The 24,169-nt window shown below is 55.8% G+C and overlaps 1 protein-coding gene across 1 annotated transcript in view; it reads left to right on the top strand.

The window, feature by feature from the left end:
• Positions 1-23,448, top strand: part of GSDME (gasdermin E) — a 47,257-nt gene extending 23,809 nt beyond the window's left edge. Inside the window, exons 4-10 of the mRNA XM_074269173.1 lie at positions 648-819; positions 1,294-1,414; positions 6,850-7,032; positions 9,723-9,850; positions 13,691-13,886; positions 19,607-19,680; positions 21,417-23,448. Coding sequence (XP_074125274.1) covers positions 648-819; positions 1,294-1,414; positions 6,850-7,032; positions 9,723-9,850; positions 13,691-13,886; positions 19,607-19,680; positions 21,417-21,650 — 1,108 coding nt within the window. The 3' untranslated portion in view covers positions 21,651-23,448. The remainder of the gene's footprint in view (positions 1-647; positions 820-1,293; positions 1,415-6,849; positions 7,033-9,722; positions 9,851-13,690; positions 13,887-19,606; positions 19,681-21,416) is intronic.
• The last annotated feature ends 721 nt before the right edge of the window (positions 23,449-24,169 follow it).

Here is a 24,169-nt window from a genome sequence, read left to right as displayed (position 1 = left end):
CTTTTTAGCTTGAAATCACCTCAGAGAAGCCGAGTATTGCACCCACAGTGATTGAAGCTGCAGGATGACCTTGGGTAGATCCTCTAATGGCTCCAGCTCTCCTTCACCTCATTGACTTGGGTCCTCGAAATCCCTTCTTAGGAGGCTCCAGCCCACACCCTGACCGCTTCCCCTCAGTTTGTCCTGACTGCGCGAGAGGGGACGCACCTGCCTTTCCCCGTTCGCCGGAGGATGGCTCAGGTGCCGTCCCCGGCCTTCTGTTCTCTAGACAGAAGTAGGTGGGAGTTTGGGAACTTGGCCAGGTCCTGGGTCTGACTGGGGCCTGTTTGAAGACCAGCTGGCGGTCCTCTGCCCGCTTCCCGTTTGGTTCCCCGATGTTCCCGAGTCACGCTGTGTGTAATGGGATCCCCACTTGTGCCACGGGGCGGGGAGTGAGATGCGCTGCCGGCGCCTCCTTCGCTCGCCTCGGAGCTCGGAATCTGAGTCGTGGTTCATCTTGTTTCAAGCAGATTGCCTCCCGTGGAACCGCGAGCGAACTGTGGCCATGGCAGGCCCCCTCCCAAGCCCCTTGCTCTGTGGGGAGGGGGCGGGGATTCACGAGGCCGAGGTGAGGCTCCGGGACGCTCATGCTTGGTGCTCTTTTCCAGGAAGATAAACCTGCAGAGCCCCGTGCTGCAGCAGGTCCTGGAGCGGAAGAACGAGGTCCTGTGCCTCGTGACACAGAAGATCGTGACCACTCAGAAGTGTGTGATCTCCGAGCACGTCCAGATAGAGGAGAAGTGCGGCGGCGTGGTGGGGCTCAGGACCAGGAGGCTGGAGGTGACGCCCGGATCGGAGCGGGGGGAGGGGGGAGAGGAGGCCCAGCGAGGGCAAGCAGCCTGGCCCAGAGGAAGGAGGTCTGTGGGGTCCTCTGGGTCAGCCCTCTCAGTGCACGTGCAGTAGCTGCTCACACTCACACACGGTTTCCCTTTCACTCCCTCTTTTATTCCCACGCTCCCTCCTTCACTCCCTCTCGCTCTCACATTCGCTCCCACAAGCACATGCTCTCCCCTCTCTCCCCCCCCCCCCCAAAGCTCCTTCCTGGTTCTCATGGGGCACTTGAGGTTGTTTCCAAAAGCCCCCCAAGGGCCCGGAGCCGCCCAATGCCGTCTTGTCCTAGGGCCCTAGGTGCGGCTCTGTTTGAGCACGGAAATCTCTTGTTGGGCGGCAGCAGGACTGGCGGTGGGGAGTTAATGAACTTGGGGCGAGGAGGAAGAAAGCCCCTCACGGCCTGTGTGCCCCCTCCCCCCTCAGGTTTCTGTGAGCGAAGATGGGAATGTGATGCGAGATTCCAACGTGGTCCTCGAGATCCCCACGGCCACCCCCATCGCCTTCAGGGTCCTGGAGCTCTACGTCAAGGAAGATGGGCAGTTCGGTGAGTGCCCCCCGCCCCGGTGGCTCGGTGAGTGCCCCCCGCCCCCCGGTGGCTCGGTGAGTGCCCCCCGCCCCCCGGTGGCTCGGTGAGTGCCCCCCGCCCCCCGGTGGCTCGGTGAGTGCCCCCCGCCCCCCGGTGGCTCGGTGAGTGCCCCCCGCCCCCCGGTGGCTCGGTGAGTGCCCCCCGCCCCCCGGTGGCTCGGTGAGTGCCCCCCGCCCCCGGTGGCTCGGTGAGTGCCCCCGGTGGCTCGGTGAGTGCCCCCGCCCCCGGTGGCTTGGTGAGTGCCCCCTGGACAATATGACGAGTGCTCCCAGCACATTCACTTCAGTTCAGCAGATGCTTATTAGGCACCAGCTGGATACCAAACACCATGCAGAGGATGCAGATGAAGGAGGGGTTTGCTGGCAAGGCATTCCCATTCTGCTGGAGAGGCTGTTCGGTTACTTCGCAGTTGCGCCCACCTCTTCGGACCCAGCTGGAGTTTCCTTGGCAGAGATCCCGGAGGGGTCCGCCTTTCCCTCTCCAGCTCATTTTACAGAGGAGGAAACTGAGGCAGGCGGGTGAAGGGACTCTGCCGGGGTCGCACAGCGGGAAGGCGTCTGAGGCCGCATTTGAACAGGGGAGATGAGTCTTCCTGACCCGACTGGGCGCTGTGGCGTCCCTAGCTCCCTTTGGAAACGTACAGCGTGCGGTCAGAAAAATAAAAAGGAGCATCCATCAGGTGTCCAAGACGTGCTCGGCCGCATCGGGAAGGCCCGAGACGCTATCGGTGTGACCCGGGCAAGCCACTCGGCCCTGCTGGCCTCAGTTTTGCTTATAAAATGGGCGTAAACGGCATCCGCCTTCTTGGGTTTTTGAAAGAAATGGCAGAACATCTACCAGGTGTTTGGTAACTTACAGACTGATGGAGCGGTTACCATGACAACAGACTAACACTGCTGAGTGCTGGGGACACAAGTACTGAGAGGGAGGCGCGTCCCGCCGTCGTGGAGCTTTCGGTGGGAATTGGCAGGGATGGGGGGGGGAGCCGGGCCTTTAAAGGCCAGGAACGATCGGAGGGGCTTTGATTTGTGTTCCTTGAACAAGAGAAGGAAAGTGGGGGGGGGGGGGCCCAGGAAGATGCAAGGCTCGGCCCAGGAGCCACCTCCTCCGGAGCCCTCTTCAGATCTTCAGACTCGTAAATGTTCTCCCGTTCCTCCGGTAATCTCCCCCCACGGAGCCGGGGCAAGCAGCCGTCTTCCTGGGGGGACGCTGCCATCTGTCCAAGCGGGGGGCGGGCGACCTAACGCAGGCAAGAAAGGGCGAGACCATTTTTCTGGAAGGGAGAATGCACCAAGCCAACAGAAGAGCGGGTGGGAGGCCCCAAGTGCCAGGGGGGCCTTGAAGGTAAGAGACGGAGGGCAAATAAGGACTTGTCCCGCTAGGGGGCACTGTGAGCGAAGCATCGGTCAGGGTCAGGAAGAGCCGAGTTCAAATGCGGCCTCAGATAGTAGATGTCTGGGTGATCCCGGGCAAGTCACTTCTCCCGGTTTGCCTCGGTTCCTCGTCTACACAACAAGCTGGAGAAGGGACTGGCCCCCCCCGCAGCGTCAGCCCCTACTCTGCGGGACCCAGACCCTGCGAGGGCGGGCCGCTCATGCGCACTTCTCTCCCCGGGAAACCTGCCGCAGCAGCCCAAGCTGCGAGACTCGCCGCCTCGGCTCTCCCGGGGCTCTCATCTGTGAAGTCGAGGGGCTGAGCCGGGGGTCCCAGGTGCCCGCCAGGAGCTGGAAAAGCCTCTCATCCTTATTTCTCTCTCCCTCCCACCCCGGGCCCGGCGAGGGCTCCCGGCCATGGAAGGGGTTAGCCAATGTCTGTGGAGTCAGATTGGAGTCAGGGATGGTTCAGAGTCAGGGTCAAGTTGTTACCTTGGGAAGCAGCTCCCTGCTCTCTCTGAGGACCTCTGCCGGCAAGGAGGGCTACTGATGTCTGCTGAGTGACTGACTGAGCCAATGTGAGCCCCTTAACAAAATAAGCCTTTCTCCCCTCCTTCCTCCATACTTTTTCTTTCTTTTCTTTTTTTGCTGAGACAATTGGAGTGACTTGCCCAGGATCACACAGCCAGGAAGTGTTAGGTGTCTGAGGCCAAATCCCCAGGGCTCAAAATGCAGCTCTCGCTCTATCGTCCCAGGCTTTGAGGCTGACAGTCTTTAAAAGAGGCTTCTCACCTTTTCCTATAAGTAGATGCTGCATTGATTCAGGGTTGTTTTTGTTTGTTTTTTTTGGCTTTTGTTTGGTTGTTAGTTTTTTTTTTCTCTGAGGGGACTGGAGTAAAGTGACTCGCCCAGGGTCACACAGCCAGGAAATATTAAGCGTCTGAGGCCGGATTTGAACTCGGGTCCCCCTGACTTCAGGGCTGGGGCTCTAACCACTGCGCCACCCGGCTGCCCCTCCTTCCTCCATTCTAAAAGGAAGAGCGCCCAGTTGGATCCCTCTTTTTATCCGAGGCTTGCTTTCCCATCTGGGTATTTTCCCAGAACTGAACCCACCCGTGAAGGTTGTTGATTTGTCTGAAGCGAGGCTGCTCAGCAGAGGCTGCCTGGAATTTTGAGAGGTTCCTGGGCAGAAAGCCCGGCCCTGGGGGTGGGGGGGGGCGGTGTTCCCTCCCCAGCACCTGCTGTGTCTGTGCAGGGCCTGCCGAGGAGGAGCACGGCAGAGAACCACCCCGCTGGTCCTCCCTTTCCCACTGACACAGATCAGGGCCTTCCCTTCCCCTTGGGAACTCTTTCCGTTTGGATCATCAGATCCGGGTCGTCGAGGCAGCTAGCCCAACCCTCCGTTTAACAGATGAAGAAACTGAGGCCCCAGGGGAAGATATTTGCCCCAGGTCACGGAGGTGGCGAATGGCATCCATGAGACTTGAGCCCAGGTCTTCTGCTTCCAAATCCCTAGCACTCCCCTAGCCTCTGCTTGGAAGACCTTCTTCACCCCCCGAAGCACCCGAAGCTTGGTCCCTCCCGAGAAAAGGCCCTTCCCTTCCCCAATGACAGCCATGCTTGCTGGGAGGCAGCCCGGGGGCGCTGTCCTTGCGGTCACTTTGTACCGATGACCCCGAATGCTGTTCTCAGTCTCCCCGGCAGCTTTCGGGGCTTTCTCAGCTTCGTGTGGGGCAGGAGCCCTGTTTGCATTTCAATTCCAGCCTTTCTTCCCCCTTCTCTTTTCCGTGGGCCATCGGGGGCCGTCCTCTGGGACGCCTTCCTCTGCTTTTGCTCCTTTCTCATGCCCCGGGCTCGGGAGGACGGTTCTCCCCTCACGTGGGGGCCTTGCTTTCCCATCGCTGAATCCCCTCTTTGCCCAGAGTCCGTTCCGCGTGACTGGCGGCTGAATGTTGGCGTTCTGCTCTGGGTTTTGTTTATCTGTGCTCCAAGTCACTCTTGCCATGGCACATTCTGAATAGTTCTACTTTGTATACTACGGGCTTGGGGCTGGAGTGGACTGGACTGGACCACCAGAGACTGGTCCGCCCCCGGCTCTGGCCACGGCTGCTCCAAACCCATTCTGGGAAGCAGCCGGCTCCCCTTTCCCAAGCCCTAGAGCCGAGAGCGCCCATTGGCACAGGTTCCCCCGTTTCTATACGGGGGCATTCTGCCCAAAGTCTCGCCTCAATCAGTCCGATCTCGTTCTCTGATTACTCGTCCTTGAGAGAAGTAAAGATCCTGGCTCCCTACTGCTGCCCCTGTGGGGGACTGGATCGGAACAGAGACACGGTGACGGACACTGACTGGACCTCTAGTCAGAAATACAGGGATAAGTCCTGACTCCAGCATCACGAGCTACAAGCATTGCTCGAGTGGCCGAACTTCTTGGAGACTCGGTTTTTCATGTCTGTAAAATGGGATAATAATTGGCCGCTGTGAGGATTGAATAACACAGTGCATGAAAAAGTACTTTTCAGACCTTAAATCTCCCTAGAAATATTAGCCATTATTATGACATTATTATTTCCTCCACCTCTCGGCCCTGGGTTTGGAAGCTTTGTGTTTTTTGGCCTTTGTCTTGGGTTTTGCGCTTGGGCTGGCTATGTTGGACCTTGTCCTTCGCGGGGCCCCTGCCCCCACCCCCGTTGGCCCCTGGACTTGTGTTTCTAGTTCTCAGGCCCGACTGCTGCTGGGACCCCAGCCGTTTCCCAGCATTGCCCGGGCCGAGGGTTGTAGACACAGGACTGGAAAAGACCATGAGCGTCCGCTTGTTTTATGGAAATGCAGTGATGAAGTGCTGCGGGTCATGGTCCGAGGCAGGCCTGGAGCTCCCAGGCCGGAGGGCCTTCTCCCCAGGTGGCTCCCAGCCGGCGTGGCTACGTCCTGCGCCCAGGAGGTCCCTGCTGGGCTGAGCGGCTCTTCCTAACTCTCTGTCCTTGCCCGGTTCTGGCCTGATGCTTTCCATTGAGCTAAAAAGGAGGTTTTTTGTATGCTTTCACAACTAGGAAGGGATCTTAGAGATTCTTTCCTCTCCCCCCCTCCCCCCCACCTCTCAGCTCCTGGTTTTACAGATGGGAAAACTGAGGCCCAGAGAAGAAATCTGCTCTAAATCAGAGCCTGTTACAAATAGCAGAGGCGAGACTGTTCTGCAGAGGAGGAGGGTGGGGTTTGGACCAAGGGAACCCGATTGAGTTTTGCCTCTGGTGCATCTAGGCTGTTTGGCCTTGGACCAAGTTCTCACTTCTGGGGCTTCGACTTTCCGAAGGGCGACCTGGTGACCAGAGGCTCCTCCCCTCTCTGGGTCTGAGACTTCTAAGGCCTTGGTCTTCCCACCGGTGATTGCCCTGAGGCTGGAGCTCCCTGTTGGAGTCCCTGGCCCGAGCAGTGATTTGGGTCAAGATTTTGTTGTTCGGTCTCTTCAGTCACGTCCGAGGCTTCACAACCCGCTCCGGGGTCTTCTCGGCCCAGACACTGGAGCAGCTGGCCATTTCCATCACCGGCTCGTTTTACAAATGAGGGAACGAGGCCCCCAGGGTGGAGTGACTTGCTCAGGTCCCCACGGTTAGTGAGTGTCTGGGGCCAGATTTGAACTCGGGATGAGTCTTGGAGGTCTGGTGCACTATCCACTATGGCGCCACCTAGTGGCCCCCTCGGTCTAGGACCAGAGCTCAATTCAGCAGAGTGAGCATTTATTTCTTTGGCCCCCACTGGCTCCCTGTCCTGGAAGAGCTCGCACAATTATGGAAGGGAGGGCGGTGCCCCCGGGTCCTTCCTGGGCTGCTGCTGTCTGATGGCCGCCCGCTTTGCCCAGGAATACCCATTGGCAGCTTCCACTCCGGGAGATGGTTTTCTCCCAGCGGGAAGGGACAGCCAGGGGGAAATGGAAGTGCTTCAGCCACGCGCCGGCTCTCCCCTCTCCCCTAAGGCACGTCCATCAACGCTGACCTCCCTGTGTTCTTCTCCCCATCCCTGTCCCAGAATTCTGTTTGCTGCATGAGAAACAAGGCGGCTTTGAACGAGGGAGCCCAGAGGGTCGGGATCACCTGGATGCTGGGATCTTTGGAGCGCTCCTCTTCCCCTTCCTGCCAGACGCCGTGGACGGGACTTCTCAAGCCGCGAACCTCACGCCTGCTGAGGGCCCATTAAGCTCCTTAAAACACGGTATTATGAGCAACGTGTGTCTTAATTAGCCTCCCAACCTGTCTTGTGGTTTAGTGTGATGTCTCATTTTATCTTTATTTTTAAATGTCGATGCTTTATTAATGCTCTCTTCAAATGAGGGGGTCAGTCCAGATGGCCTCTGAGGTCGCTGCCCATCTGGGAGCTTGAACAAGCCTCTTAACGCTCCCTTTGAGCTCTGTGTTCATCTGTAAAATCCGATTGGTTGGGATGACCTCTGAGATCCCTAGATTTATGATCCCATAATTCTGAGACCTCGGGTCTTGGGTTCCTTAGGAAAAGCAGAGGAGAAGGTCTGTTTTTGTTGTTTGTTTTGATGGAAGCTGGGGGCTGGGGGGGGGGCTTTACAATTTTTCTAATCCCCAGAAGCCTTAGTGAGAGTAGCGAGTCTTCAGCAGGAGCGGCGACGGGGCTCGTGCCTCTGCTTTTCTCACACCCTTGGCCTTCCGGCAGCAGCAGCACCACGGTTGGCGGCCCCGAGCGCCCGTTCGGATTCGTTACCCCGTGGCGAGGATCAGTGGGCAGACATTGCCCCTTCTTCTTTTTCCTTTGGCTTTTGATATCTGGAGAGGTTTTGGCAGGGGGCTAGGAAAAGGAACTGGAGCTGGGACAAATAAGGGAGGTTATGGGATCCCGGGATGCTGATGTCTGACGCCAGTCAGGCTGGTGAGAGACGGGGTGCTCCTCGAGACCCAAAGGCTGGCAGATGGTCCGGGGTGAGGACGGAGGCCCGTGGTCTCCCCAGCCCCATGTGCTGTCCTGAGGGGACATGGGCGACTGAGAGTAGGGCGGGACTTGGTGGCCTTCCAGGGAAGCCTGGGGCTTCTTCTCCTCGAGGAAAGGCTTAGATTAGAAGGCTGCCGAAGTGCCGAAGGGAGAGTCCGTGACTTGGATCTGAACCAGACACTAACAGCAGCTGATACGTAGATAACATTTAGTTGTTCAGTCATTTTTTTGTCACCTTGGACTCTTTGTGACCCCATTTGGGGTTTTCTTAGCAAAGCTGCTGGAGTGGTTGGCCATTTCCTTCTCCAGCTCATTTTGCAGGTAAGGAAACTGAGGCAAATAGTGAAGTGACTTGCCCAGAATCACACAGCTAATAAGTGTCAGAGGTCAGATTTGAACTCAGGTCTTTTGTCTCCCAGCCTGGCACTCTGTGCACAATGGCACCATCTTCCATAAGGTCCTTGAAGCTCTGTAAGCTCCTTTACCTATATTCTTTTAAACCTCACAACAAACCTGTGAGGGAGGGGCTATTTTCCCCTACAGGGAAACTGAGGTAGGTAGTGAAGCCGGGATGAGCAGGGCTTTACCAGCCAAACAGAGGAGTTTATGTTTGATCTTTGAGGTAAGAGCTAATTAAGTCCGAGGCAGGATTGCAAGCCGGGTGTCTGGGTGCTCCCCTCCCCGACATGCTGCCTTCCTTCATGTGATCTTTCCATTTACAGGCCAGAAAGGAAGGTCCCCTGTGCCCAGTACTAAAGGTTGGATTGGCTTTAAATTGGCCAATGGAGTGTTCTGTTGGGCTCCAAATGCCCCCAGGGCTGTGTAGAAGCCGGCTGCTTCTTCAGAGCTCTGGGGATTGGTGCTATGGAGAAAATGTCAGCATTTAAGGCTCCTGAAAGGGAGGCTGAATTGTAGATCTCGCCATCCAAGGAGAGGCTGGTGTCGGGGGAGGCGATGAGTGGTATGGATTTCCACGGCTATTTAAATGAGGAAACGAGATAGTCTCAGCCATGGGGAAACACAGTGGTGGACACCTTGGTCATCCTGGATCCCGGGAGGGCGGCCCCATCCTGGATCCCGGGAGGGCGGCCTCTTTCAGAAGCCCCCAAAATCGGGCAGGCAGAGGGATGCACTTGGTGACCTCAATGTCTTGCTTTTCTGTCACTCTAGTTCTTTATCTGAAAAATGGGAGACTTGTCCAAAGTGTCCAGGGTCCATTCCAGTTTTTGCCGTTTGCTAGGCGCTCTCCCGGGTGCTGAAGATATAAAGATAAACCAGATTGTCTCCCTCTTCAGGGAATGTGGACAGGGTCCCCCGGATCTTCACGCCATTTTGAGCTAATAAAGCTAACAAAGCTTAAAATGACACAGACACTGGGGACGGGCCGTATTTAACTGGGGAGATGCACCATCTGGCCAGAAAGTATAAAATAGGCACAAAGTGAATACGAAGTTATGTATTTTGTGGGTGTGTATGCTACTTTTATATAACAAATATGTATGAACGTGTGCCTGCATGTACACATCTGTATATTTTAATGACATAATAGTAACATTTATCTAGTGCTTGCTACACGCCAAGCACCCTGAGAGCTACAATTATCATCTCATTCGAACCTCACAACAAATCTGGGCAGTTACTATGCTGACAAATGAGGAAACTGAGGCAAATAGAGCCGAACTTTCCCAGAAGTCTTAATTGGCCCAGTTAACATCCGTGTAGTTCCTTCTCTCTCTCTCACACAGAATAATGAAACTTAAGGTCAGCACTGTCTCTTCCTCCGCCCGGTGAGTGGGAACCGGCCGGATCCTAGCTGGCCAGAATGCCACGGACTTGGAGAGGACCGTTGGCCCGAGTCAAATGTACCCAGTGTGGGAAAGGACGCCGAGGGGCTGTGGAAAGCCGCGGCCCCGTCCCCTCCTGGCAGAGGCTTGTTGCTTCCACAGGGATGCTGCTCTTGGAGAGGAATTTCCGCCCTTTTGTGGAGCTGTCAGGCCATCACCGAGCAGCTCTGTGTGAAACCCTCTGGGAAGTGCTGCTTGACGATGACTTGGTGGTGGCCCTGGACACCGTGGTAAGGGAAAGGGCCCTCGAGCCCGCAACTTCTTACGCTTTCTGAACCGTGACCGGCATAAAGAGGCTCGGAAAACATTTCAGCTGAGCCAGACTCTGGACTCGGGGAGAAATGGGTACGCTGCTGGAAGGGAACTCTCAGCTCCTGGATTATTCAGTCCTTTCATTCCTTGCATACACACTCACACACACCACAGACACACACTCATACACACACTCACACACACACACACTCACACACACACACACACACACGCATACACACTCACACACACACACACACACACTCACACACACCACAGACAGACACACACTCACACACACACACACTCACACACACACACACACACACACACTCACACACACCACAGACAGACACACACTCATACACACACACACTCACACACACACTCACACACACACTCACACACACACTCACACACACACACACACACACACACACAGACAGTCATGCGGGTGGGGAAGTAAAGAATTAAATACGGGGCCTCAGTTTCCTCATCTGTGAACTCGGAGAGTTGTAGGAGGCGACCTCTGAACTTCTAGCTTTAGACGTTCCTTTATCTGATTCACCCACTTCAGATCCAGGGGCTATTCCCCACTTCCTTGGTACCCCACTTTGGCCATCACTGCCCAGAAGATGGGGTGGGGATCAAAGGGCCGGGAGCTGTTCCTCTCCCTCCCCGTGATTCATCTGGATGTAGACTTGGCTGCCCCAGTGGGTGGAGGGCTCCATCTTGACAAAGGCCAATGAAGAAAGTTTCCGTGGTGCATGCTGGGTATTTTAGCACTTGTCACTGTGTGAACTTGGCCAGCTCTCAGTACCACCCTCGCCCCCACCAGACTAGCTCACCTGCTCTTCCCCAGGCCCGGCTCCGCCTCCCACCCCCTGGCCTTTGCACAGAATGGGCTTCCTGCCTGGAACCTCCTTCTGAGAACCCCAGGTTTCCCTCGAGCCTCGGCTCCCAGGCTCCCACCTGCCAGCTCTCCTGACCCCCAGCTGCCACCCAGATGCCTTTCAAGGCAGCTGGCGATTCCAGGAGAAAGTGCAGGACTTGGAGGGAAGTGAACCGAGTAGGGCAGGCCCTTTAACCTGTGTCTGCCTCAGTTTACTGACATGTAAAATGAAGATAACAGCAGCACTCCCCTCCCAGCGTTATTGTGAGATTCTATTTCCCAAAGTGCTTTGCAAGCCATGAAATACCATATAAATGCCAGTTAGTGTGTTTTTGTTTGCTTTGCCCAAACTTAATCTATGTACGTGTTGTTCCCTCCTAAAGGTTGAGTTCTTCCAGGACAGACTTCCATTTTGTTTTTGTCTTCCTATCCTCAGCCCCTGGCAGAGGCCTGGCACATAGTACATAGTTAATAAGCAGTTGTTGACACATAGTAGGCGGTTTATGAGCAGTTGTTGGCACATAGTAGGTGATAATGATAATGATTAATGAGTTGTTGGCACTGAGTATTGATTGGCACATAGGAGGTGATTATAATAAGTATTTGTTGATTGACTGACTTAGGTACAGGGCAATAGAGGGTCTCGAGGGTTCTGCGACACCATCTCTCTGGGTATTTAATTGCTCGAATGAATAAATGAATGAAAAAGAAGCATTTTCTGGGTGGCGGAGGCAGGGTAGCGTGGAGCCTCGGGAAGCTGACCTCTGAGCCAGGAGGACCCAGATTTAATTGCCTTTAATTCATCCTGGCTGTCATTTACATTCTTGCTCTCCGGGCTACCAGGCTTAGCGTGGCAGAGAAGGTCCCGACCTGCACGGGCGGAGGGAGGAGCCGGGGGATGGACCAGCCGATGCCCCCCTTCTGGAGCGTGCTTTCGGCTCCCGGTACCATGGAAAAGCTGCTTAGCCCTTCAGGCCTCCGCTTTCCCATCTGTAAAATAGAGGATTGGATTGGGTGTCCTTTCAGCCCCAGATCTGGGATCCCCGGCGTTTGCCAGCGGCCGCCGCCTCCCTCTCCTGCCCCTTTCTCTCCTCACTCCTCATTTCCTTAAGCGCCCGTAGCTCAGCCCTGGCAGCTGCGCGTTTTTGGATGGTAGGAACGTTGAGGGGAGGTGGGCAGCGGGGCCGGGAAGCCCTGGGGGCCTCCTGGGAACAAACAGAATGGTGGGCACAGGAGCTTGTTCTTTCTCAGCTATTCTGTTGGCGAGGCGAAGTTCCCGAAAGCCAGGATGTGCCGGGGGCAGCGGGCCGGCCGCCCGCCAAGCAGCCGCCTCTCCAGCCCCGGGGACGGCTCTCGCTCACTTGGAGTGACGGATGGGGAAAAAAGGCAGCCTGGCTTTTAATGAATCTTTATTTATTTATTTGTTTGTTTTTGCAAAGGCTTCTGGAGCTCTGACTAGAGACCTTTCCATTCCTTAAAAAGACTTTCTGTGCTTTCTTCCTGTTGAAGGGAGCCTGGTAGCTGTATCCTCAGGCTGTGGCACCTGCCGGGGAGGCTGGGCCGTACCCCAATCACCCGTTTGGCCCCAAGTTCAGCCTGGCCTGGCTGAACAGCCCACTGAGTCTCCCATCCCCAAATAGCGCTTCTTTAAAGGCAAAATGTCCCCCAGACTTCCTGCCTTCTCCCTCCCTGCCAGACGCTCCATCCTGCTGAATAAGGAGCTTCACCTGCTCAAAAGATGGTGGGGAAACGCTAAGTGGAGAGGCTAGAACTCCCCTTCTGGAAAATGAGCCTCCTTTCCAGGGAGCGTTTATTAAGCACCTCTTAGGTACACACACAAAAAACCAAACCACTCTGATTTCCCTGGGGATGGAGGGAGATTCAGCCTTGGACTCAGAGGATTTTCTCTCCCAAATGGGTGAGACCCTATGGGTGTTAACCCCAGAGTAGGTTGGAGGGGATTCTCCCCAGCTTCCTCCCCATGCTGTTGGCTGCCCCTTCTCTAGAGGACCTGATGAGCTGGCTTCTGATGCCCGCCTTGAGGTCTGTATTTGGCACTAACTCTGAGTCTTAGCCCCAAAGGCAAAAGACCCTTCTGTTTGCCGTCAGCTGCCTTTGCCCGATGGGAAAGGGTGTATACTCATACACCTTTTTATTTATTTTTTATTAAAGCTTTTTCTTTTCTTTTTTGGATGACAATTCATTGATTTATTTATTTTTATTAAAGCTTTTTCTTTTTTGGGGGAGGAGGAGAATATTTATTTTAGTTTTACTAAAGCTTTTTCTTTTCAGAACAAATGCAGGGACAATTATTCAACATTGACCCTGGCAGAATCTTGTGTTCCAAATTCCCCCCCCCCCCACCTCCCCTAAATGGCAAGTAATCCAATATAGGTTAAATGTGTTAAAAATATATCTATGTTAATTATATAAATGTGTATGCATATATTGGATTTATCTTGCTGCACAAGAAAAATCAGATCAAAAGGGAAAGATGAGGTAGAAAATAAAATGCGAGCAAACAACAGCTAAAAGAGTGAGAAGGCTGTTTTCATAGCTCTCAATTCCCACAATCCTCTCTGGGTGCAGATGGTTCTCTCCATCAGAGGAACCGCTTCTTGTTTTAAATTGATTCTGCTTTGGGAGTTTTTTATCCTATAGTTTCCTAAAGGAGACTTGCTTCCCCGTGTTTGATCATGTACAAATGTCCACCTTGGACGTATTTCATGGCGGGGATGTGTGGGCTCACGTGAGCCTGTGTGGGTGTGAGGCGGACGCGTGGAAGGGCCCGTTCCTTCCCTTCTCGGCGCTCAGAACCTGCCGGTCTCCTCCCGGTTCTAGCCAGAGCCATCGGCTGGCTTGCTTTCAGCAGGAGCGGGCCCTCGGTTGCCAACCTCTCTCTCTCTTGCCTTCTTCCACCCTGCAGCTCAGTGACATCCTCACTGGCGGACGCCCGCAGCTGACGGCCCTGGCGGGGCTGAGCCGTCTCCAGCAGCAGCAGCTCGCCGCCTTCCTGGGGCTGGCCGGCCTCCAGGTGCAGAAGGATTCACGCGTGTGGCGGGACGCGCAGGGCCATCCGGAGCTGCTGTCCACCGTCCACTTCCTCGTCAGCGCCCTGGCAGGTAGGGGAAGAAGCCGCGTCCCGTGCTTAGAAATGACTTGTGGATCTGGGGCTTCCCCCGAGCCCATTCACTCCCGTGGGAGAGCCCCGGCAGGAGAGCACAGAAGCAGCCCAGTGTTGGGGCATCCAACGGCCCACTGGCCCCTCTGACTTGTCTGATGAGCCGAGGGTCGGGGGAATGGGGAAGGCCTTCCCATTTTACAGATGGGAAAACTGATCCAGGAACAAGTGCCTATATGAGCTCACCCAGCAGTAAGTGATGGAGCTGGGATCTCAATCCAGGGCCTTTACACGTGAGGACAGTAACTTGTCTGAGATCAACAAGGGTAAACGTTAGAGCCAGGATTGGAACCCGAGGCCCCGGCCAGGCCATTTTGGGGTAACTCTCATCCTTCTACAGCTGTTTGTATTCTTGGAGGCAGAGCCTAAATCTACCTCTCTGACAAGGGCACACAGCTCATCTAAAATAAACATAGCGACCCAACGGTTAACCCCGAGGCAGGCTGGGCAGCCCTGGGGGACGGGAAAGGCGTCCTGGCAGCCCCCGGCGGGCCCCCTCCTGAGTGACTCTCCCGCCCGGGGCCCTGGCACGGAGCCGAAGCTCAGGCCACCCCAGAGGGGCTGCCGGGGCCTCCCCCTGGCCCTTCGCCCAGCCCACAGGAGAAGAGCAAGAGTCGCCTTTCTCAGGCCTGGGCACCTTCTGAAAGGAAACTCTGTTCTCTTCTACCCCCCAGAAGGGATGAAAGGAACAAAGGGGGTATCCTAGTTCCCCTGGATTTTCCCTCACTGCTATCACTAGGGAAACTTGGGGGGTCCTTTTCTCCCCTGCTGCACCCCGCTCCCTGGAAAATAGGTTAGTTGGAGAGCCAAGAATAGAGGCAGTGTGTGTGTGTGTGTGTGTGTGTGTGTGTGTGTGTGTGTGTGTGTGTGTGTGTGTGTGTGTGTGGAGGACGTTGCCAGGCAGGAATGGGGACAGTGGGGCCTGCCCGGTCCTCGTGGCCGTGTGAGCCAAGTCAGGGCTCTGGTTTTTCTCACTGGGGGGTCTCCACATTCCTCCACTGACGTCCTGGGAGACTTTCCGGTCAGTAGTGTTGCCTTTGACCCCTGAACTCCTGGGGCCTGGGACCCCTTTCCTGGGCTTTAGGCGCTCGGGATGGGGGCAGGCAGGGCTTCCGATGTCTGGGGGCTCGAGCGGGCTGCCCCGGAGCTCTGGAGGCCCTGCCAGCCTGGCCCCTTCATCTCCTGCTGGGGGGGAGGTCCTGGTCTCAGCCAAGGCCCCGGCTTCACACCACCTGCAGGACTGTGGAGCAGACCGCTTGTGGGGCCGTAATCCAGGGAGCATTAATGAAGTGCCTGCTGTATGCCTGGCACCGGGCTAAGTGCTGGGAATGCAAAGAAACTCAGGCGCCGTCCACCAGGAGGGAAGATCATGGAAACAGTGGCGTTCATTCAGGGTGCACGTAGGTGACCCAGAGGGGAAGGCTCTACCCGCTGGGGGGGGCAGCAGTAAGGTGGATAAAGTGCTGGGTCTGGGTCAGGGGGGTCCCAAGTGCAGCCTCAGACTTATTAGCTACAGCTAATAAACTAGTAATAAGCTCATAAGGACCTTGCTGGGCAAATCCATCGCTGCCTGCCTCAGTTTCCTCCTCTGTAAAATGAGGGCAAATAGCGTCTGCCTCCCAGAGCCCTGGGAAATCACGCGAGGTCGTACTTGTGTGAGCTTGGCTCTGAGAATGCTTCTCAAGGTCTGTCCGTCCCCAGGAAGGATTCTGGGGGGGGGAGTCGGGGGGGCGAGAAGAACCTTGCCCGGTAGTCCTCTGGGCTTGGTCCTGAGCACGCCTGCTTGGGTCTCTGGCCGACCAACTCCCTCACCCACCACCAGGGGGTGCCCCTCGCCGGCCACTCCATCTTTCCCTTCTGCTTTGGGCCCCTGTCCATCCCTGCCCCACCTCCGGTCCCTTCCTTGGCTCTGCCTGCATCTGGCCCCTGGCTCCCCTCGGCTCCCTTGGGACCCCCAGCCCCGTCCGTGGTGATTCGGTCATTTCCCTTGTGTCCTGCTCCTTGTAACCGCAGTTGGGGTTTACTTGGATGCTATGGTGACGCTAGAGTGGGTCGCCCTTTCCTTCTCCAGCCCATTTCACAGATGAGGAAACTGAGTCAGACAGGGAGGTCACACAGCTGGATTTGAACTGGGGAGGATGAGGCTTCCAGACTCCAGCCCCGGAGCTGTGTGCACTCTGGTGCCCCCCAGTGGCCAATGCAGGGCGGGACACAGTAGGTACTTAATAAATTCTGGCTGAGACTTGCACATGGATAACCTAAATTTAACTGCTTCCCCCCTCAGGAGAGAGGGAGAATCTGGCGTCCAAAATCCTAGCAAATGAACATTAACAACCGGGGAGGAAGACAAAATGTATTTATATATAAATCCTAACTCAGTTATGCACCAAAAAGAAGCTCTTGCTGACTAGGACATCCTTGAGTTTCCCCTCCGGGTCTCGGTTTCCCCACTTGTAAAATGAACACCAGGCTTTTTTTAAAGGTTTCTTCTAGCTGTAAAATCTGTAGCAGCCCCGCTGTGCTATTGGCCAGCCGGCGGTCTTTAACCCCCGCCGGGTGTCGGCCCTGGGCCAGGCTTTGGGACACCAGAAGGGGCGGAGAGAACGTGGCTCTGGGTGGGCTGGGGGCCTTGGGCTCAAGTTCTGCCTCAGCCGCTCCCTGGCTTAAGCCCCACCCGCCTTCTCCTCCTCCGTTTATCCGGGGTTCTGATTGCCCGTATTTCGCAGACTTGTCCTGAGTGCGCAGGCAGGCTGGGAGGCCCCAGCCAGACGGGCTGGTGAATGGCTGGGCTGTGAGTTACGTGGAGCCCTGGGGACTCGGGGTCGTCCCGCTGATCGGGGATGACCCAGTCTGCCCCAGAATGTCCCGGCAGTCGCTTGAAATTGGCGCGACCCGCGGTCCTCCAAGGAGAGAGTTTATAGGAGTGAGATCGAAGGTGCTAATTTATGTAAAGGGCCTCGATAATGCAAGTCACGATTTTTTATTAGATTTGTGATGATTGAAATTATTATTATTACTAGATTATGAAGCTCTGACCATCAGATGCTTCAGGGAGACTAAACTCGGGAGAAAACGCATTTCATGTGCTCCAGGCGGCAGCCCCTTCTCGGGTGGTGGTAGTGATTTTGAAGGTCAGCGCAGGTTTGAGGAGCTTTCATTAATATCATCTCTTCTGTCCCTGCCTCCCGCTCTCCAAATTCATCAGAACGCTCCGTGTCTCCCGGGATACGCGGGAAATGTTAAAATGATGAATGGGCGGGTAGTCTGTGGCTTCCATTTCCTAAATAATGACACCTTCTGGCCCTACGTGAGGCACGATGCCAAGCGGAGAGGGAGCAGGAAGGCAGATGCCGACGGGTACCGGCTCTGGGGCCCTGGGCAGATCACAGGATCTGCCTTAATATTGGAAGAGCCCTTAGGGATCAGCGCTCACCATTTACAGATGGGAAACTGAGGCACAGGCCCAAGCAGAAGGCTTGTGCTCCAGGCAGCTCGCTCAAAATGAGCTTTAAACATGGAGGCTGCCGATGGAATCCTGGGTCCTGAGGGGGGGTGGGGAAAAAAGAAAAGCTTTCCGTCTGTGGGAATGACAGTGGTTTGTTCAGCTTTAAAAACTGGAGTATTTATCGGTAAATTAATCCTCCTCCTCCTCATAACAATGATGGCTAGAGTTTCCATAGTGCTTGCCATGGGCCGGGCTTTGGACCAGGGGTTCTCAAACTACGGCCCGCAGGCCTGATGCGGCCGCTGAGGACGTTTATGCGCCCGCCAGGTTATGGCAAATGGGCTGAGGGGTGGAGACAGAGGGTGAGCTTTTGATTTTACTCTAGTCCAGCCCTCCAGCAGTCTGAGGGACACGGAACTGGCCCCTATTTAAAAAGTGTGAGGACCACTGCTCTAGATTATAGAGATTTAGGTAGTAGAAAGATTAGACATTTTATAGATGTTTAGATAGAATAGAGAGCTGAGCCTGGAATCAAATTCGAGTCCTGCCTCGGATACTTACCAGCAGGGGACTCCGGGCGAGTCGCTCCAGCCAGGTTTCCTCAGTTTTCCCATCTGTAACATGGGTACGATTGGAGCACACACCTTCCGGAGTTGTGACGTTTATAAAGCGCTCAGTCCCATACCCGGCCCATAGAAATGTTACTTGTTGTTATTGTCTCATTTGATCCTGCCAGGTGAGTGCGAATGCCCGCTGCTGGCCTGGCACTGGATCATCACCCTAACGTGTGTGGAAAGAACCTTGGGAGCTGTCCGGTGCTCCGTGAATCTGAGACAGAGTACCCGCTGGTCCTCCATCCTCTCGTTCCAAACTCGGGAGGAACAGGATGGTTATTGGGGACCCTTAGGGAGCTCGGGTGACCTCGGGAGGGAGCGGAGAGGGCTGATTAGCGGCAGAGCCAATCGCCACATCCTCCCTTCCCCCTCAGTGGGGCCCTGTTCTTCCAGGCTGTCCTGATGCTTCCTCCCTCCTGTTTGGGGGCACCCAAGGACAGAGCTGGAACTCTGCAGGGGGAGGAGAGGTAGGTCGCTTCCCAGGGCACGAGGCCTGGAGGAGGGCTGCAAAGAAAGAGTAGACATCTCTTCACAGCCTCAAGGTCTTGACTTTGTGTTAAGGCAGATGGCGTGGCCCACAATGAAGCCTTATCTCCCCTAATGGAAGGGGGGCCCCTGGGAGGTGCCAGGACACACCGGTGTCTCCCGGCTCTTGGTCCGAGCAGCAGGAACTCTCCTCCGCTGCGGGGTCTCAGGGCTACTGGGGAGCAGCTTGGGAAGGGCATCCCAGGTTCTTTCTTTGCTCCCCACACCCCGTTTCTGCCCACGCCGAGCAGGACAGGCTGCAGGTGTTTTTCCGGGCTCGACACCCTCCCTTTTATAAATAAAGCTGTTAATTATTGCAAGAGCACGAGGGCTCGGAAACCACTCGTGGGCGAGCGTTACCCTGCCAGAGATGGCGAGGAAGCCCGTTTCCGTCTCCTCCTTCCTCTGTCTCCTTCCCTTTGCTTTGAACTTTGAGCAAAAACAAACCCCAGGATTCCAGGCTGGCCCAGAGCAGTCCTGTGGCTTGCTGGGTATCAGGGAGCGCAATTCTTGGGCCTTTCCTTGAGTCCCAACATTGTTTCTGAGCGACATGGGGGGAGCGCTCACGCTTGTGGCTTTTAAAGTTCTGTTGCTTCTCTTCACGCCACAGCCATTTCCTGCTCTGTCTCCACCCTCGCCCTCCCCTTCCGACCCTGGACCTTGTCTGTGTGCCCCTTCCCCTCTCCCATGGGTCCATTTGCTCCCTCTTGCCCCTGTTTCCTTCCGCTTAAGTTTCTTGAGGACAGGAGCTTCCTGCCTGCACTTGTTTCCAGTGTGTACAGCCCAATGAGCCCTGGATACCTGCTTATCAGAGCATGCTTTTGAGGGGTTATTGTTCGGCACCTGCCACAAAGGGGCTGCACGGAGACCGTTCTGCCAGTGACCCCACGCCCAGGGTCGTGCGTGCTGTTACCCGCCCGTCTGTCTCAGCTCGGAGGGCTGGAGAAGACCCGATTCTGAATCCCACCTTGATGCAGAGTGAGGAGGCCCAGGGAGGGAGCCCCAGGGGCCCCATTCGGGCTCTCTCAGAGCGGCCGCCCAGGGTCGGTCCTCAGTGACCGGTTTCTGTCTTTGCAGAGATGCCGGACGACACGGCGGCTCTGATGGGCGTTTGCTGCCAGCTCCGTCTGATACCGACCTTATGTCGCTTGGTAAGTGAGGGACGCAGGAGCTGAGGTGGGGAGGGAGGGAGGCCGAGGCCTCAGAGACCACCCAGGCGCCCCCCCCCCCCATAGGGAAACAGGAGACAAAGCCCCTCCTGGAGGTCAAAGGTAGAGTCTGGACCAGTGACTCTGAATGTCTGCTGGAAGCCGGGCCGTTCCAGGAGGCTACCGGAGGGGAACGTGGCCCGGCCTTTCTCCCCACTCAGGACTGGCTGGCTAAGCTCCCCATCCACATGGAGGGGACAAGGGCATTCATCAGAATCATTGGCTTTGTCTTACCGGGGCCCTTCTTACTTTGGAGGGTGACAGGAGAGCAGTGAGAGCGAGTCAGACGCTCGGCCCCAGGGAGCCCAGGAGCAGCTCTTCCTTTTAAATTGGATCGCAGAGCCGCCCAGCAGGTGGCCCACTGATGGGGTGCTCGGGCCCTTTGTAGGGGGCCTGCCATTTGTGTCAGGAGGAGCAGAGCTTGAGCAGATTATAGGGGGGAGGGAGGAGCAAGGGCAAAGACAGGTCTCTGAGTTCTGGGCTGGTGGGAAAACTAAGTCCAGATTCTCGAGTCCACCTGGCCCAGGGGAAAATGCTGATTGCATGGAGGGAGCCGTGTGTGTGGCCCCTGACCCAAGCAGCGTTGTGCAGGGATTTGTGAAAAAGGGGGGGGGGGTGTGACCTTGAGCATGCTCTGTTTGGGTCAGGGGGAAGACATGGCTCTGAGGAGATCTGGAAGCTCAGGATAATTTGGGAAGGCAAGAACAAGGGCTGGGGATGACGAGGAGACCTCCTGGGGGAGGTGGGGTCTGAACTCTGAAGCCAAGGAGCCCTTATTAGGCACCTACTGTGTGCCAGGCAGGATGCCGAGCAGTGAGGACATCAAGTTCTGCCCTTAGGGAGCACGCTCTCTGACAAGGGGGGCCCATACGTGCCCATTCCCACATGCATGTGCACACATGACCAGTTGTGGAAGGAAGGCCCTAAGATTAAGGGGGATCCCTTGGGAGGGAGGGCGGGCCCCGGCAGTAGAGGCTGGCCGTGTGACAAGGGTATAAGCACTTATTATGCGCCGGGCACTGGACCTTTGTAGCCATCATCTCCCTTGAGCACTGGGAGGGAGGGGCTGCTGTCATCCCCACTTCATAGATGAGGAGCCTGAGGGAGGCAGAGGTGAAGGGTCTCCTGGACCCCAGCCCAGTGCGCAGAGGAGGGCGTCCTCATAACAGCCTCCTCAGGGGAGGGGTTGGGCTGTGTTCATGCAGGGATCTCTTGGGCTCTCCCTCCCCTGACCAGTTCCATTTGGGGGGTCTGCTCCCCATCTTTCCTTGTGGTTCCATGTGTAAAGCTGAGCCCGGAAGGGCCCCAAACCTTTGTGTGCCCCGTTTATGGAGAGGAGCAGAGCGGGGCATTTAGGCCACGCTGGGCGGCAGAGACTAAATAAGTGAAAAGCTGGGCTGGGAGTCCGTCAGGCCCGAGTCCACCCTTCGCTCTGCCCTTCCCCGTCTAGCCAACCCCAACCTCTCCAGGCCTCGTCCCCGGCCCCAAGATCCCTTGGACACAGGCTGTGTGACCCCCTACCTGTGGGGGGCTCTGCCCAGGGGCTTGGGAAAGCTCTTCTTTTTGGCCCCTTTCCTCAAGCCCACTTGGTTGTTGAAAAGTAGACTTTGGTTTTGCTGCTTTTTTGTGATTTAAGGAAGTAAATGCATTAGCTCTCTCCTGGGTGGATCTAATTACAGCCTCTAGTGATGTCCGCTGACGGCGTTTCGGAGCTCAGGGATCCGGGCCTGGCCCTGCTCGGGGACGCAGAGAGCTTCGAGATCGCGCAGAAGCTGTTTGCCTCGTCCAACATCAGCCTGGAACGAAGGGAGTCGAGCGTGGAAGCCGTCATCATGAAGCGGCCTCGGTATCTCCCCCTCGTCCTTTACATAACCCTGAATGGACTCTGTGCTTTAGAAGGAAAAGCCAAGTGAGGGGACCAGGTAAAGGCTGAAGTGCTGCTAAAGGCCGGGCGGCCTGCTCCACCTTCAGACCCCCAAAAAGCTGCTCATGAGACAAATGAAAATGAAGAGTTCCCCCCTCTCCCCCAGAAGCTAGGGCTTCCTTTTACAAGACTCAGCAGCGTTCCCTCCTGAGGTAAAACGCCTCCTAACATTTGTAATATTAGACTCGTGTACTGCAGAACGGGGGCTGGGGCTGGGGAATAGCTGGTCAGCATCGTCCACGTGCGCCTCGGGGCGCTGGGCTCGGACAGAGGGGCCCGAGGCGCTCTCCTCTGCAGCCTCCACCTGGGAGAGAGACCTTGTCCGTGGGACAGTGACTGTGGGGAGGCTGCCAAGCCATCCTGCCGCCTTCCAAGGGAGCAGGAAGATTCCGCTGCCTTTAGATTGAGGTGACTGGACACCCACAAGGAGCCTGGAGTGGGCAGAGGCCTCCTGCGGCCCCTTGTCCAGCCACTGCCAGCCGGGTCTGGCTCCGCTGCCGTCCGAGCCCCCGTGAGCCACAGGTCCAGTTTACAGCCTTCCTTTCCCGTCAATCCAGACGTTTAATTTACAAAACTGATTTCTGAACCACTGTACCTGTGTCTGCTCCGACCTCTCTTCCCAGTGACGACAGTCACGTCCCGGATGGTGCCGGAGCGGCTGCCATCCGTCCGGAGCTCAGGCGGTCCTGGGGCCGAAGCGGAGGAGACAGCCCCGATCTGGGCGGCCCTGCTCCCTCCCCAGCCCCCGTCTGGCACCCGGGCCATGCTTCTGGCCCAAGGCAGGTGCCCTTTGTCCGGGGCACGTCTGCTAACGGGAGCACCGCCCCATCTCACAGGAAACTAGTGATGAAGAAAGGCTCCCAGCCGCTTCCAATAATAAGTCTTTATTTCTTTATATATACAAAAATATTTCATTGGGAATAGTTAATCTCCGATTTTGTACATGTCTGTAATTAGCATCATGGACAATACATGAGCAAGACATGAAACACGTGAAGGAAAGGGGGGAGCTTGGGGAAGATGGGGCAGAGCCAGCCTCCGGGCGGGCGTCCCCTCTCCGGGACGCCCCGGAAAGTAGCAGCAATGGGCTTTAGGACCGTACGGAGCTAGAATCTGGCGCGGGTTCTGCCCTCAGCTTTTCAAACTGCTCTCTTCTACAGCTGTGCAAAAGCTGGTCATAAAAACCATGCATTTTAATGTCTGATGTAGAACTCCAGAGGAAAAGAAGAACCCCCCCAAGCTTCTTCCTCTAAGAACCATAAAAATGCCCCAAGTTTCAGGTGCTGCCCCTTTGACAAAGGGAATGGGGGCCGGTTTTTTCATACTACCTTAAAGAAACATTTGCTGAATGGGTGGAAAGGGGGGGGGGGTCACTTTTTTTTTTTTTGCATGTATGGAGACTTTAGGTTTTTTGGACTCTTTGCAAGTGGACTTGCATTTATTCCAAGCCTGCCACTTAACTTTCTACTGGATTCAGGGCATCTGGATTATTATTGTTATTATTTTACTGCTGTTTCTTGTAAAATGAAATCATGACCCGTAAGGTCCCTTCCAGCCCTAAATCCTCACCAGGACCAGGTGAACTTCGAGTTACAAAGCAGGACTTTTTCTACTTAGAAAACTACCGTACCTTCTGTTTAAATTCTCATCCTTTTGAAAATGGTAAAACACAAGCACCTCCGCAGTTGCAAGTGGTAGCAATGGGGAACTGAGCGTAGTCTTGAGAATGTGGGATAGTGACTTACTGCTCCCTGTTTTATGTAATTAAAGTAGAAACATGCAACTAAGCTACTGTCTGAGTGCCGTTTGTCCGGTATCGCTCTCCTCCCGAGCGGAGGGCCAGCCGCGCGGTCCGGCCACTAGCCGCTGGGCCCGCCGAGGCCCCTCTAGACCCCCGGAGCTGAAAGGCCGCGGGCCCTCGCGCATTTTGACAATACGTCTCTGACTCGCCCTAAGCCACCCTCACCCCCCCTAGCTAACCCCGAGTCGCTCATAAGCACCTTGAGTATCACCTCTGGGTGTTTCTGGGAGGTTTGGAAAAGGGAAGGAATAAAGTTGGCTCCTGAAGAACCGAGATCCGATCCATGTCGGGCCTTGGGGCCAGGAGAGCCAGTGGCGGGGGATGGCAGCTCCTTAGAGGTATAGAGAACGTGGCAAAACCCATCACCACCGTGAGGTAAACATTCAGAACCAGCTCTGACCTTGGGAGAAGGGGCGTGACCCGGGATCACATTTTCAGGGCACCCTCCCTCACATCTAATAACCTAAATCTCTTCAAAAACAACACAGTGAAACTGCCAGCCACCCGCATCTTTACATACATCTTCTGTTTGTTACAATCGGACCCTGAAAGCAAAACGGCTTTCTCCAGAACGCACCTTGGGGCTCTCTTTGTGGCGGCAGAGAAAGAACTCAAGGACCAAGCAAGATCCGGCTCCCTAGACTAACCCTGAGTTATTCACACACACAGACGGAAGAGTCCTCCCTTGCAGGCGTCGCGCTTTGGCT

This window comes from Sminthopsis crassicaudata, chromosome 5 (genome assembly GCF_048593235.1).
Source record: "Sminthopsis crassicaudata isolate SCR6 chromosome 5, ASM4859323v1, whole genome shotgun sequence".
In the NCBI taxonomy this organism is placed as follows: domain Eukaryota; kingdom Metazoa; phylum Chordata; class Mammalia; order Dasyuromorphia; family Dasyuridae; genus Sminthopsis; species Sminthopsis crassicaudata.
The sequence above is the reverse complement of the archived record's forward strand: the minus strand, read 5'-3'. Positions and strand labels throughout refer to the sequence as shown.